The sequence below is a fragment of the Saimiri boliviensis genome, chromosome 2 (assembly GCF_048565385.1).
Source record: "Saimiri boliviensis isolate mSaiBol1 chromosome 2, mSaiBol1.pri, whole genome shotgun sequence".
In the NCBI taxonomy this organism is placed as follows: domain Eukaryota; kingdom Metazoa; phylum Chordata; class Mammalia; order Primates; family Cebidae; genus Saimiri; species Saimiri boliviensis.
Window position 1 is genome coordinate 13,174,505 of NC_133450.1, and position 15,709 is coordinate 13,190,213.

The window sequence follows — 15,709 nt, forward strand, 5'->3', positions numbered from 1 at the left end:
GGCAGAGGTTGCGGTGAGCCGAGATCGCACCATTGCACTCCAGCCTGGATAACAAGAGCAAAACTCTATCTCAAAAAAAAAAAAAAAAAAAGCCCGGGCGCAGTGCCTCAAGCCTGTAATCCCAGCACTTTGGGAGGCCGAGGTGGGTGGATCACGAGGTCAAGAGATCGAGAACGTCCTGGCCAACATGGTGAAACCCCATCTCTACTAAAAATACAAAAAATTCGCTGGGCATGGTGGCACGTGCCTGTAATCCCAGCTACTCAGGAGGCTGAGGCAGGAGAATTGCCTGAACCCAGGAGGCGGAGGTTGCGGCGAGCCAAGATCGCGCCATTGCACTCCAGCCTGGGTAACAAGAGCGAAACTCCGTCTCAAAAAAAAAAAAACAAAACATTTTAAAGGTAAAATAATAGTGAAATTCAGCTTTTTATTTTTTTCAATGCCTTGCCGCTCTTGTGTTTTTATATGCTTCCATGTGATAAATTTCACTGAAGTTGTGTTTCTTCCTCAGGTGCAGTTGGTGAATAATCGGTTTAAAGGAGTCAAGTATTTTCGCTTGAATACCCTAGCCTCTCTAGGTTATGTGGTTGTAGTGATAGACAACAGGGGATCCTGCCACCGAGGGCTTAAATTTGAAGGCGCCTTTAAATATAAAATGGTGTGTGAGCTTAAAAACACTTTTCTTTTACAGACATTTAGATTTTCTGGTGCATTGTTTGGTGTGAAACCCTGGAAAGAGAGTTGGGGGAAGGGGCTATGAATGAGTGAGTGAAAGTGTGTATGTGTTTAGAGTTTAGGGGTGGGAGAGAAGATGCAACTTGATGTACACTAGGCTAGCTCACGTTTACCTATATGTAACTCTGGGGAATTGAGATAGAGCCACTTGTACATAGAAATACTCTCTCTTATTTTGTATGTCCACTTGGGTAGAAGTTAGTACCATTTACCTTTCAGCATCCTGTACACTGTTGAGGAATAATTGAGATTTGTTCTGTCCTCTGTGAAGAGGGAATCCAACTGGTTAGTGCCTTCCTTGTGACAAGCCTCTTTCTCTCTACAGGAAGCTTTAAATGCTACCTTTTAGAGATGCCCCATGTCCTTTCTGCTGCTTTGGGAAATGATGAGAATCCGATGTTCCTTTTGCACAGTAAGGCAGTTACTGTGTTTGCCAGTGTTATTGGACATGCTGAGTAAGACATGGGGATTTTCTCCCACAGCCAGTTCTTTGACCTTATGTTGTATTCTCATGTAAGTTTTTTTGTTTTTATTTTTGTTTTTGGCTCAGTGAAGTGAGATTGTGTGCACTGGCAGGCCTAGTAATATGGACAAGGTGGTGGTGTTAGGACTTAGGACTTTAAAGAAGTAGTATGTTCAGTTCCTAGAGGTAGTATGATAGGGAAATAGGAAGATAGAGCCTCAAGAGCAATTCCTTCTGCTTTACTGCTCTCAAAATTTAAAAGGAGAAGTAGGCCAGGTGCGGTGGCTCACGCCTGTAATCCCAGCACTTTGGGAGGCCAAGGCGGGAAGATCACTTGAGCCCAGGAGTTCAAGACCAGCCTGAGCAGCATAATGAGACCCCACCTCTACAAATAAGTTAAAAAATTAGCTGGGCATGGTGGTGCACACGTGTGGTCCTGGCCACTTGGGAGGCTGAAGTGGGAGGATCACTTGAGCCCAGGAGGTTGAGCTACAGTGAGCTGTGATCACACTACTGCACTCCAATCTGGACAGCACAGTGAGACCCTGTCTCCAAAAAATATAAGTAAAAAGTAAAATTAATCACTTAAGGGGCTAATTTTTGTCTTTGGGTATAGGAAGGCTTGTTACAAGGAAGATGCTGACCTCTTAGCAGACAACAGAACAAATGGAAATGGGAAATACCCAAATAGCAAGGGACAGTTTGAGTAGCAGTAGGAAGGTGCTTTATGACTAAGTGGTAACTGAACTCTAGGACAAGCTAGCAACGGAAGTTATAGGCCCCTGTCTCCAAATAGATTTTTAAAAATTTTGAGGTGGAGGGCAATAGAACCTCAGTTGGTAATAAACTCTAAAAATCCTACAGGGCCGGGTGTGGTGGCTCATGCCTGTAATCCCAGCACTTTGGGAGGCTGAGGTGGGCGGATCACTTCAGGTCAGGAGTTCAAGACCAGCCTGGCAATAGTGAAACTCTGTCTCTATTGAAAATAAGAAAAGCTGGGCATGATGGCACATGTCTGTAATCCCAGCTACTTGGGAGGCTGAGGCAGGAGAATTGCTTGAACCCAGGAGGTGGAGGTTGCAGTGAGCTGAGATTGTGCCAGCGCACTCCAGCCTGGGTGACAGAGTGAGACTCCCATCTCAATAAATAAATAAATAAAAATTAAAATCATAAAACCCACGGGTATTTTTTGTAAAAACATTTATCTCTAAAAGCACTCTTATGAGACTTTTATTCATCAGAATCAGTGAAATGCTCTCCCTTTTTTGACAGGGTCAAATAGAAATTGATGATCAGGTGGAAGGACTCCAATATCTAGCTTCTCGATATGATTTCATTGACTTAGATCGTGTGGGCATCCACGGCTGGTCCTATGGAGGATACCTCTCCCTGATGGCATTAATGCAGAGGTCAGATATTTTCAGGGTATGTGACTTCCTACTATACTCATTTTTGCAATAAGGGTAGATTTTTCTGTAAATTGAGGATATGTGGAAATATCTATTTCCTGAAGGTTTACAGGGTTGGTTTTTTTGTTTTTGTTTTTGTTTTTTATTTGAGACAAAGTGTTGCTGTTTTGCCCCAGCTGGAGTGTGGTGTTGTGATACTGGTTCACTACAACCTCTGTCCCCCAGATTCAAGCGATTCTCATGTCTCAGCCTCCTGAGTAGCTGGGATTATAAGTGCCTGACACCACGCCTGGCTTTTTTTTTTTTTTTTTTTTTTAAAGTAGAAATGGGGTTTCACAATGTTGGCCAGGCTGGTTTTTAACTCCTGACCTCAAGTGATCCGCCTGCCTTGGCCTCCCAAAGTGCTAGGATTACAGACATGAGCCACTATGCCTGGCACAGAATTGGCAATATTGTAGAATGTTAGGGTTTGTATGTTTAAGAGCCATGTGAAATATATATAAATACCAAGCTTTTTTTCTTTTTTGAGTTGGAATCTCGCTCTTCACCCAGGCTGGAGTGCAGTGGTGCGATCTTGGCTCACTGGAGCCTCCACCTCCTGGGTTCAGGTGATTTCCAGCTAATTTTTGTACTTTAGTAGAGGTGGGGTTTCACCATGTTGGCTAGGCTGGTTTTAAACTCCTGACCTCAAGTGATCCGCCCGCCTCAGCCTCCCAAAATGCTGGCATTACAGGCGTGAGCCACTGTGCTAGCCTTCAATTTTTATGTTTGTGTGTATGTTTTTTTCTTTTAAACATTCATCAGCTGGATAACCAGTTAGTTATTGGCTGTTTGTAGATACATGCCAAAAAGTATGGAAGATGGTTATGATTAGCAAAACCCACATGACATACCTGTTGGATTGTAATTACTTGTTTAATTGTTGGACTGCAAGCTATGAGGGCAGGGACCTGTTTGCTCTGTACACCACTGTATCCTCAGCAGTCAGGCACAATGCTGGGCATATAGTAGGCCCTCAGATGGGTTAAATGAATGAATTACTAAATGTATAAATGTGGCCAGCTGCAGTGGTGCACACCTGTTATCCCAACACTTTGAGAGGCCTAGGCGGGTAGATCATGAGGTTAAGAGATCGAGACCATTCTGCCTAACGTGGTGAAACCTCGTCTCTACAGAAAATACAAAAATGAGCTAGGCATGGTGGTGCGTGCCTGTAATGCCAGCTACTCAAAAGGCTAAGGCAGGAGAATCGCTTGAATCCAGGGGGTGGAGGCTGCAGTGAGCCAGGATCGTGCCACTGCACTCCAGCCTGGTGACAGAGCAAGATTCCATCTCAAAAAAAAAAAAAAAAAAAAAAAAAAATGTATAAATGCTTACAATTCTATTAACAAACTCTTGGAAAAATGTACTAGAAGAAAATACATAAGGATGATAAACGATTATTGAGAGTAGGAATTATGCATCGTGTTTTTTTTTTTTTATTTCAGTAATAATTTTACTTTACAGGGAAAAGTAATTTTTAAATTTTTATTTTATTTTATTTTTTAAATTTATTTCTTTGAGACGGAGTCTCGCCCTGCCGCCCAGGCTGGAGTGCAATGGCACTGTCTTGGCTCACTGCAACCTGCACCTCCTGGGTTCAAGTGATTCTCCTGCCTCAGCCTCCCAAGTAGCTGGGATTACAGGCGTGCGCCACCACGCCTGGCTAATTTTTTGTATCTTTAGTAGAGATGGGGTTTCACCATGTTGGCCAGGCTGGTCTTGAACTCCCAACCTCGTGATCCACCCACCTCAGCCTCTCAAAGTGCTGGGATTACAGGCATGAGCCACGGCACCTGGCCTATTTTTTATTTTTATTTTTTGAGACAGACTCTTGCTCTGTCACCCAGGCTGGAGTGCAGTGGCACGATCTTGGTTCACTACAACCTCCGCCTCTCCAGTTCAAGTGATTCTAGCAATTCTCCTGCCTCAGCCTCCCGAGTAGTTGGGATTACAGGCGCCTACCACTATACTTGGCCAATTTTTGTATTTTTAGTAGAGATGGGGTTTCACCATGTTGGCCAGGCTGGTCTCAAACTCCTGACTTCAGGTGATTTACCTGCCTCAGCCTCCTAAAGTGCTAGGATTACAGGCATTAGCCATTGGGCCAGACCCTTAATTTTTATTTTTAAGAACGAAAACAATAAGATTTTTATTCTTGCACATATATCCAGTTAAGCTTTATAATAACCATAAATAAATTCTAACCACTCCCATAATTTTTACAAGCTTATAGCCGTGAAAATAATTAGAATACTTAAATATTAAATTATAGGAGCCTTAAAATGAGGCACATTTTTAGTATATTTGATATATTATTTTAAATTCTGTACTGCCAACAGAGGTTTAAAAAAAGATGGCTCCTTTTTTACATAAAACTGACAGTTTTCTCGGACATTTTTTTTCCTCAGCAGGATGTAGTTCAGTTGTCTTTTTTTTTTTTTTTTTTTTTTTTTTTTTAAGATAGAGTCTTGCACTATCGCCCAGCAGTGGCACGATCTTGGCTCACTGCAATCTCCGCCTCCTGGGTTTAAGCAATTCTCCTGCCTCAGCCTCGTGAGTAGCCGGGACTACAGGCGTGTTTTGTGTAGAGATGGGGGTTTCACTATGTTGGCCAGGATGGTCTCGATCTCCTGACCTTGTGATCCGCCCATCTCAGTCTTGCACAGTGCTGGGATTATAAGACGTGAGCCACTGCACCCAGCCTAGTTCAGTCGTCTTTTAACAAAGGACCTGGCTTTGTATTTCAGCAAGCCCAGGTTAAAGGTTTGGTATGTAGAATGCCTGTGGAACATGAAACTGACTCACAAACTATTAAATTCTTGACGTTGGCACTTCACATCAGTTTTCTGAGTTGCCCAGGACATGTATGCCCCAGTAGTAAGGCTAAAGCTTAAGGATAATTCTAGCTGTAAATTTGCAGTTGTAAGATCCCACTGCTAGCCACTCTTTTTCCAGACCACCCTTGACTGTCAATGTCGTCTTATGCAGGTTGCTATTGCTGGGGCCCCAGTCACTCTGTGGATCTTCTATGATACAGGATACACGGAACGTTACATGGGTCATCCTGACCAGAATGAACAGGGCTATTACTTAGGATCTGTGGCCATGCAAGCAGAAAAGTTCCCCTCTGAGTAAGTGCAAGCTTTCTTTTTTTTTTTAATGAGACAAGGTCTCACTCTGTCACTAAGGCTGGAGTGCGGTGGTATGATCAGGGCTCCCTGCAGTGTCAAACTCCTGGGCTCAGGATCCTCCAGTCTCAGCCCCAAGTAGCTGGGACTACAGGCATGTGCCACCATGCCTACCTAGTTTTTTGTAGTTTTAGTAGAGGCAGGGTTTTACCATGTTGCCTATGGTGGTTTCGAACTCCTGGACTTAAGTGATCTGCTCACCTCAGACTCCCAAAGTGCTGGGATTGCAGGCATGGGCCACTGGGCACGTCATAGTTCAAGCTTAAGTGAAGATTATAAATTTTAAATTGTATTTTTAAAAATCGTCTTTAATCCTGATGAAAAATTCAAATACTGAAAAACCAAGATGAATATGTTATACTAGAACAGCCTGGCTGTTTCTTAAAACTGAATTACACGTCAGTTCTTATAATGCTTTTTTACAGGTTATAATTGAAGCAGTTGTTTTTGCTGAAAAAAGTTAAGTGCACAACTGTTTCAAGGTGGAAAACTTTTACGTCTGCCTGAATATATTTTACAAATAGTTCTAGGGACTTGCTATAATTATACATGTGCCCTAATACTTTATTTATAAAAAATTGAACACATGATCTTTTTTTAATCTTTCATTACATGTGGCATCTGGTTAGTATGTTACAAATTTAATACTGAAAATGTTAAATCCTTACTCTAACATCACAGTATAAGGAAGTTAATATGGTTAAGTATGATTAAATAAGTGAAATGGTTTTCCCAAATGCTCTACTATTTTGTCTAATCCTTTAATATTTCCATTTCTCAGACCAAACCGTTTACTGCTCTTACATGGGTTCCTGGATGAGAATGTCCATTTTGCACATACCAGTATATTACTGAGTTTTTTAGTGAGGGCTGGAAAGCCATATGACTTACAGGTGAGTTTTTTACATTTTCTAGTTAAATGTAGTCATGATTAGTGATTGATTACTTTGAAATCTGTTAACTGTGGGGTAAAGCCAGATTTTTAGAGTGTTCACCCTCTGCTTAAGAGAAGTAAAATAAGAGGCATAGTTAGTAGTGCCTGTAGTTGGATAAAAATTAAGATTCTGTTGCAGTCAGGCTGTCAAACCTGCCTATCAGATTACATGACTTTGTGTCTGTATCTGCTTTCAGTTTGGAAGCATGGAAAAGATGACAAGCAGTCCGTTCACTATTCTCCTTTGCTTTTCTTTATCCCCTTTGAAGAATGAGGAAATGCTACTTGATTTCATTGTTGCATAAGGATTTTTAGGACCTGTTTATATGGTCTTTTAATTTTCTTTTATTTTACATTGACATTGGAGCAGAAACCAGCAAGTTAGGCTCCTCCATTGCTCCATTATTCATTGCTCATTATTCCAGTTTTTCTTGAAATTGCGTTTTACTCCTTAAACAGATTATGTGCTCTTCAAAAATCAAAAAATTACTTTTTTCTTTTTTACATTTCAGGTGATATTTATGTTTAAACTATGAGATATTTATCTATAGCAGCAATTTTTAAGCCTTTTGGTTTTAGGACACCTTTACCTACCAAAGAACTTTGTTTATATCAATTATATCAATATTTTTCATAAAAGATATTAAAACTGAGAGAGAAATTTACATATTTTAAAATAATAAACTATTGGCTGGGCGCCATGGCTCATGTCTGTAATCCCAGCACTTTGGGAGGCCAAGGCAGGTGGATCACCTGAGGTTGGGAGTTCAAAACCAGCCTGACCAGCACGGAGATACCCACCCCCTCTCTACTAAAAATATAAAAATTAGCCAGGCATGGTGGCGGGCACCTCAGGAGGCCGAGGCACAGTTGCTTGAAACCAGAGGCAGAGGTTGCAGTGAGCCAGCATTGTGCCACTGCACTCCAGCTTGGGTAACAGAGTGGACTCTGTCTCAAAAAATAAAAGGCATATTTTAGCCTTTTCAGGTAATTGTAGGTATTCTTTGATACTGTACCAAAACTGGACAAGTGGTAGTTTCTTAAAGGTTATGAGATTTTGTTTCTTGTTATAAATATATAGATAACATATATTTTTAATATAGTCTCTATATAAATTTTTTTGTTTTTTGTTTGTTTGTTTGTTTTTTAGACAGAGACTTGCTTTGTCACCCAAGCTGGAATGATCTTGGCTCATTGCAACCTCTGCCTCCCCAGTTCGAGCAATTCTTGTGCCTCAGCCTCCTGAGTAGCAGAGACTACAGGCTCGTACCACCACACCCACCTAATTTTTTGGCACTTTTAGTAGAGATGGGGTTTCACCATGTTGGCTAGGGTGGCCTTGAACTGCTGACCTCAGGTGATTCCCAAAGTGCTGGGATTACAGGCGTGAGCCACTGCACTCAGCCTAAATATATTTTTTAAAATAAATAGAGTTGGGGTGTCACTAAGTTGCCCAGGCTGATCTCAAACTCCTGAGCTCAAGTTATCCTCCCACTTTGGCCTCCCAAAGTGCTGGGATTGCAGGGTGAGCTACCATGTCCAGCCAAGGAATTTTTTTGTTGTTTTTTATTTTTTATTTTTTTTTAAGCTAGAGTCTTAACTATGTTGCCTGCTATAGTTTTGAACTCCTGAGCTCAAGTAATCCTCCTACCTCAGACTTCTAAGTAATTGGGACTGCAGGGCATGGGCTACTACATCTGGCTTAAAGCTTGATTTTAATGTGGAATCTGAAGTGATATCTATAAACTTTATACTCTGTCACATTAAAGTGTGGATCTTGCCAGGCGCGGTGACTCAAGCCTGTAATCCCAGCACTTTGGGAGGCCGAGGCGGGTGGATAACGAGGTCAAGAGATCGAGACCATCCTGGTCAACATGGTGAAACCCTGTCTCTACTAAAAATACAAAAAAAATTAGCTGGGCATGGTGGCGCGTGCCTGTAATCCCAGCTACTCAGGAGGCTGAGGCAGGAGAATTGCCTGAACTCAGGAGGCGGAGGTTGCGGTGAGCCGAGATTGCGCCATTGCACTCCAGCCTGGGTAACAAGAGTGAAACTCTGTCTCAAAAAAATAAATAAATAAATAAAATAAAGTGTGGATCTTACACTTCAAATGGATCTTTTACACATGTATTGGCCATCTGGAAAATACTGGCTCACTGTGTTATGCCAGTCTTTCAAATGTTGACTCCTTTTATTGTACACTATTTTAAAAATCACATATTGCCGGGCGCGGTGGCTCAAGCCTGTAATCCCAGCACTTTGGGAGGCCGAGGCGGGTGGATCACAAGGTCGAGAGATCGAGACCATCCTGGTCAACATGGTGAAACCCCGTCTCTACTAAAAATACAAAAAAATTAGCTGGGCATGGTGGTGTGTGCCTGTAATCCCAGCTACTCAGGAGGCTGAGGCAGGAGAATTGCCTGAGCCCAGGAGGCGGAGGTTGCGGTGAGCCGAGATCGCGCCATTGCACTCCAGCCTGGGTAACAAGAGCGAAACTCCGTCTCAAAAAAAAAAAAAAAAAAATCACATATTGTAATACTACTGATCTCATAAGAAAAGTGTCTTTAAGTATTGGGAAGCTCATTAGTTTAATAGTAGTAGATGCAAGTTTTCCAAAATTATAACTCAAAAGCCAAGGTTTTATCATTGCAACAAATACTGTCAGTGTTGTCCTTGAAGTGACCAGTTCATTTCATTCACTTTTGAGAAAATATTTACCAGATACCCTAAATAACCATAGTTGTCAGTCATTCTTTGAAGTTAAAAATGGAGTTCCGGCCGGGTGCAGTGGCTCATGCCTGTAATCCCAGCACTTTGGGAGGCTGACACTGGCAGATCATGAAGTCAGGAGTTCAAGACCAGACTGCGTCAACATTGTGAAAACCCGTATCTACTAAAAAATACAAAAATTAGCTGGGCATGGTGGCTCATGCCTGTAATCCCAGCTACTTGGGAGACTGATGTAGGAGACTTGCTTGAACTGGTACCCAGGAGGCGGAGGTTACAGTGAGCCAAGATTGCACCACTGCACTCCAGCCTGGGCTACAGAGTGAGACTCCATCTCAAACAAAAAAGAAAATGGAGTTCCAGGCCCGGCATGGTGGCTCACACCTGTAATCCCAGCACGTTGGGAGGCTAAGGTGGGCAGATCACGAGGTCAAGAGATTGAGATCATCCTGGCCAACACCACAAAACCGTGTCTCTACTAAAAATACAAAAATTAGTTGGGCGTGGTGGCGTGCACCTGTAGTCCTGACTACTTTGGAAGCTAAGGCAGGAGAATCGCTTGAACCGGGGAGATGGAGGTTGCAGTGAGCCAAGATCGTGCCACTGCACTCCAGCCTGGTGACAGAGCAAGATTCTGTCTCAGGAAAAAAAAAAAAAAAAAAAAAAAAAAAAAAAAAAATGGAGTACCATTTAAAAAGCAGCAGTTCAGCTTGCAACTCACTCACACAAGTATTTCTCCTTGAGACATCCTGTACCACAGATGCTTTATGCATTCGCATTTCATAAACACAAAATATTAAAGAGACTTCTACTCAAGAATTGTAACTTAATATATTAATTCTAATTTTTACTGCTACTTAAGCGAAACTGGCATTTTTCTTTTTACTGGAAGTGTGTGGTGGTGAGGAATGCTGTGACATCTAGTGGAGTTTAAGAATAGTGCCTTGATTCATGCTAAGACACCGGCAGTTTTACTCATCTTTGCTTTTGCATCATCACTGTAAATGCTGACACAGTGAGTAAAGCAAATAATGTCTTTGTATTGTTCTAAAAGTAGTTTTGACGGTGTGTATCCCTTGAAAAGCTTTTAAAGACTTCTCAAAGTCTGTAGACCACACTTAGAGAATGAACCATTGGTCCACAGATAAATCCTTCATTAAGCCTAATGTTAAATAAGGGAATCAAGAGGAGTGTTTAGATAGGATTTATTCTACAATATTGCATGGTGGTTGTGCTTCATAGTATCAATCCTGTTAAAAATCTCTGGAAAGCTTTGGAAGAAGATGTATTACTAAATTTTTTTTTTGTATCTTTATTTTTTGTTGTTGGTAAGATCTATCCTCAGGAGAGACACAGCATAAGAGTTCCTGAGTCTGGAGAACATTATGAACTGCATCTTTTGCACTACCTTCAAGAAAACCTTGGATCACGTATTGCTGCTCTAAAAGTGATATAATTTTGGCCTGTGTAGAATTCTGGTATACACTGGCTATTTAACCAAAAGAGGAGGTTTAATCAATAGAAAACACAGAATTGATCATCACATTTTGGTACCTGCCACATAACATCTATTCCTGACAATAAATGTGGTGCCATGCAGGGGTCTATGGCTTGTGGTAGTAATCATATACCTTAACCCTATGTGCTCAGAATTGAATGATACATATTCCTGAGAGACCGAGCGACACCACAAGAATTACTAGGAAAAAAAAAAAACAAAAACATTAGCACCATGTATTCATACTAACCTATTTTTACTTTTAATAGCATTACAAACCTCATGAACTTAATTAGTGTATTTTTACAGTATACTTTTTGAGTTTGTTAAAATATGATGATATTAGTGATTGGTTTGGTTCAGTTTCAGAATCTCTGACTAATTACAGATTTGATAGCACTTAAATGTAATTGAATAGTTTATGCTTCATTGCTTGGGCATATGCAGCATGTTATGAACTAATAACTGTTAAACTTGACTTAACCAGTCATTCATTAATGATTTTTCAAAGATAACTTAGTGGCCTCCTAAAGACACTTGTTTTGGCTCTGACCAGTTTTTAGCCAATTTAATCTGTATCTAGTATAAATAATTCTCATTTTTCTTTAATGATATTGACAGAGTGGGCTTTTCCTTTTGCATAAAGGCTAGTAACTGTATATGTAGCATGGATTTAATTAGTCATTATATTGATAATTACAGGCAGAAAAATTTTAATCAAATGATTAGAGCTTAAATATTTGCAGGCAAGTTTTTTTTTTTTTCCTTTAAGAAAAGGAAAAAGTATACATTCTCTAGAATTCTTCAGAAAATTTAGTGGTGCCAGTTTCCATTTGGTATTTCCTTATTAAAATATTCTTGAATTTTAAGGAGATTGAAAGGAATCACAGTGGGGTGGGGAGATGGGTTTGGGGAATGACAGAGAGAAGAGGTGGTGAGGGCCTGATTAAGAACTAAGCAGAAGTAGTTTTGACAGAAATAGTCATGAAGATGTTTGGAAAGTGAAATTTAAACAACTAGAATATTAAGGAAACCGAAATCAAGAAATCACTGTCTTGCCAACACAGCTACAGAGTAACATGATTCAGGGGAGGAAAAGTAGTTCCTTAGAGTTACTTTTGTAATTCTAATTTTTTTTTTTATTCTTCCTCTTGATTTTAGAAATCTTACCAATTTAAACTTTATCTTATTAAAATTATTTGAACATAATTTAGATATTGTAAGCTTAAAATACAGAGGTTTACAGATAACCTCTTTACCGTAAACTAATCCCTGGCAAGCCATGGCTCGCTCGCTCTCGCTCGCTCTCGCTCTCTCTCTCTCTCTCTCTCTCTCTCTCTCTCTCTCTCTTTTTTTCCCTTCGTTTTTAAAGGCTATGAACAGTTTTCTTGAATGGTCATGAACTTTTCTTGGTTAGCCCTAGCATTTAGCTATGAAGAGAGCTCATAGACTTTCAGGTGCTAATTGAGATATGCCCTCGGGGTGCTAAGTTGGTCACATTAGCACCAGTGACAGGGAAGGCATCTATGAGTTTGATGCTTTTTATCACACACTTGAGTGTTTAGAAAGTTATTACCAATACTTTTAAACAACACTCTAAGAAAATTTGCTGTATTTCTTTCCCATCACTACAGAGAGAATAGATTTCCCTATAGAGAGCATTGCCTCCATTAGTAAGGTGGTTGACTGTTGGTAAGAGGTGGACTTTATAGGAGGTAGGGAAAGCCCAGAAATGGCAGGATGACCTGATGGTTCTGTCATTGGGAAGAAATGGCAGGATGACCTGATGGTTCTGTCATTGGGAACGGTATTGGGTTTTGCTGTTTGTATTTATACTGTATAATAGATAACCACGCTTTTTCTTACCGTCTTATATGTATTGCTTTTCATGTTTGATATTTTCCCATGCCAAGATATGTTTATATATTTTTTCAATGTTAAATTAAATTGATTTGGGTAACTTTCTTCCCCAAGAAAGTATTTTCCTACTTAAGTATATATTTCACTGTGGAGGTTGTTTTGTTTTGTTTTGTTTTGTTTTGTTTGGACTAACTGGTCTCAAGGGATCTATCATTATATGCAAAGTAGAAATGGTATACAGTAGCTTTTAAGCAGCTACTCCTTGGAAACCTCTTACCCATTAAGGCTGTTTCTTCAAAATGGCGTCTCTTATTTTACCAAAAAAAAAAACTTAGAAAACTTCGTATACTCTTGAATTCACAGGTGTTTCCCTTTTGCATCTACCCTTCTCCTTTCCTTCTATCACAAAGAATCCTTCTATTATAACTCCCAGTCACTTAAATGCCATTCTGCTTCTTTAGTGGGAAAAAATACCTGAATGAATTCACTTACAAAAAGACAATTTGACTGAATTTGCTTTTTACAACTAGTGTGGAAAATATCATAGTCAATTGAGGCAATCAGTAGAAATCTCACTAAAAGTTTGTACTCCCTGAGTGTGGGTAACAGCTTAAATGGCAAGAATCTATAAAAGTAGCAACAGTTTAGTGGGAGCCAAAAAGCACTAGTATAAATATCATACTGGGTTTTTACAGACTTGATAAATGTGTACACGTGAACAACCATCAAGAGGGATAGTTACTTGAGTGGTATAGAGTAGTGGAACTCAAAATCTAAGATTTATCTGGGGCACTTACTAAAAGAAATGTAGAGTTTTGAATCTCACTCTTAAAAATTTGTATTCCTAGGCTGGGCACAGTGGCTCCTGCCTGTAATCCTAGCACTTTGGGAGGCCAAGGCGGGTGGATCACTTGAGGTCAGGAGTTCAGACCAGTTTGGTCAATGTGGCGAAACCCTGTCTCTACTAAAAGTAGAAAACGTTAGCCAGGCATAATGTGTGTGCCTATAATCCCACCTACTCGGGAGGCTGAGGCAGGAGAATCATTTGAACCTGGGAGGCGGAAGTTGCCGTGAGCTGAGATCGCACCACTGTACTGCAGCCTGGGCGATAGAGTGAGACTCTGCCTCAAATAAATAAATAAAAATTTGTATTCCTTTGATTTGGATAGACATCAGGAATGTGCATTTCTAACAAGCTTTCCAGGCGATCCTACAGTAAGTAATCTATGGACAACTTTAAGAAACTCTTCTATAGAGAATGGAGTTGGATTAATAATAGGTGATTTTTACACTGGACTGATTGACAAGAACCTAAACAGTAGTCCATGAAGCTGCTCATCTGTGATAACTATTTGGCCCCTTCTCACTCTGAAAGCAGCAGAAGTTACTTACTTTGTTTCTTCCCCTTTGTCTGGAGATTCGTTTTGGAATGAAGGTTTTTCCCTCTATGCCATTCCTAGTTCTTTTCCAAAGCTTAATACAAGAGGATCAGGTCACAATGCATGCATTACCTTTTAAAAGAATGCAATATTGATGCTGATGCTTACTTTTTTTTTATTACTTGTTTTATTCCTTCCAGGAAGTATAGCTTACCTTTCTGTAGCATAGTTCTCTTCAGGTGGAATGTTTCCTATAAGATCTGTCATTGAATCATGTATTTTTCAAGATGGAATTAATCTTTGATTTAATGTAATCTAATATTCTTATTTGTTAGAAGAACAACCTACATGCTAGAGAGAGAGGAGGAAATACACCCATGACCACACAGCCAGTTAGTATCCAGTTGGTGCTGGACCCAGCCAGGTGTCCTGCCTCATGGTAGTTAAATGATATGTAGAAAAGGTAAATTTTTAAAGAAATATTTATTAATATATTCCTATAAAACATTTTAAAGGTAACCATATAAAAATGGTTAATTTTTCCATTCCAAAGTAAATGCTAAGCATGCTTATTAATGAAGCAGTACTTGTAATTAGTATATGACATTCTGAAGTTAATTAAAATCACTGCACTAAATGTGTCTTCCTTGGTATAGTGGGGGATTTGAGGATTGGAATATAGAGTAGAGTGCTTGCTTAAGCCTGGGAGCCCATCTTACAGCTCCTTGATGTAAGAAAAGAGACATGGCCATTTCTAAACTATATAAGGTGAGTGTCTATTCCCAGCAGATATAAAGGAAAAAGGAAACTTTCTTGACTTCCACCTTCCCAGTCTCACCCAGCCTCACCTATCCGTCTTCCAGCCTCACATATGGAGATGCTAGTGCAAGGTGCTGGGCTTTAGGTAATCATTTCTTAAGTCCTTTGCAGATAAAGAAAAAGTAGTGTTTGTATGTTTGTTTTTAAGTAACCCAAAAACAAATTTATATTGTATTCATCAGAATTGGAGTTCAGGAGTTTAATTTTAGAACATAAAGTGCCTGCTGTTTTAAGCATTAACTTGTATAAAAAGAATTGCATGTCTCACTCCAGTAAGCTTATGGGTTTTTTCATTTTTAGCTATATGGCTTTTAATCATGTAAAGTGAAACATTAGTTCTGTTGCATTTTATTACAGATTCTTTGTTGCAATAAAGATGCTGCTGAAATTAATTGATTTAAATGTTCCTTTTTCTCCCATTTCCTCATGGGAAATGTACAGCATTGCCTTAGTGACAACTGTGGAGTGATTAATACACATGACCAAGATCATGTGCTTGCAGTGGAGAAGGGAGACTGCAGTATGAAGGATTACTTGGGGGTCTTACGGGCACTAACCAAAACGTATTCAGGCCCGATGGGAGGTGTGCAGAGAACTGCTTTCTACCTGCAGGTGGTTCCCAGCAACCAGCGGTTGATACTACAAGGGCAAATGG

General features: G+C 40.1%; 1 protein-coding gene across 6 annotated transcripts in view; it reads left to right on the forward strand.

The window, feature by feature from the left end:
- Positions 1-15,446, forward strand: part of DPP8 (dipeptidyl peptidase 8) — an 83,241-nt gene extending 67,795 nt beyond the window's left edge. For 2 of the 6 annotated variants that reach the window (XM_039468969.2, XM_039468971.2), the window contains 5 exons: positions 512-658; positions 2,471-2,623; positions 5,638-5,780; positions 6,619-6,730; positions 10,832-15,446. In XM_039468969.2, the coding sequence (XP_039324903.1) occupies positions 512-658; positions 2,471-2,623; positions 5,638-5,780; positions 6,619-6,730; positions 10,832-10,954 (678 nt within the window). In that variant the 3' untranslated portion in view covers positions 10,955-15,446. Of the gene's footprint in view, positions 1-511; positions 659-1,060; positions 1,200-2,470; positions 2,624-5,637; positions 5,781-6,618; positions 6,731-10,831 lie in introns of those variants that run through there. The other 4 variants (XM_074392799.1, XM_074392798.1, XR_012516100.1 and 1 more) reach the window with 4 other exon arrangements.
- The last annotated feature ends 263 nt before the right edge of the window (positions 15,447-15,709 follow it).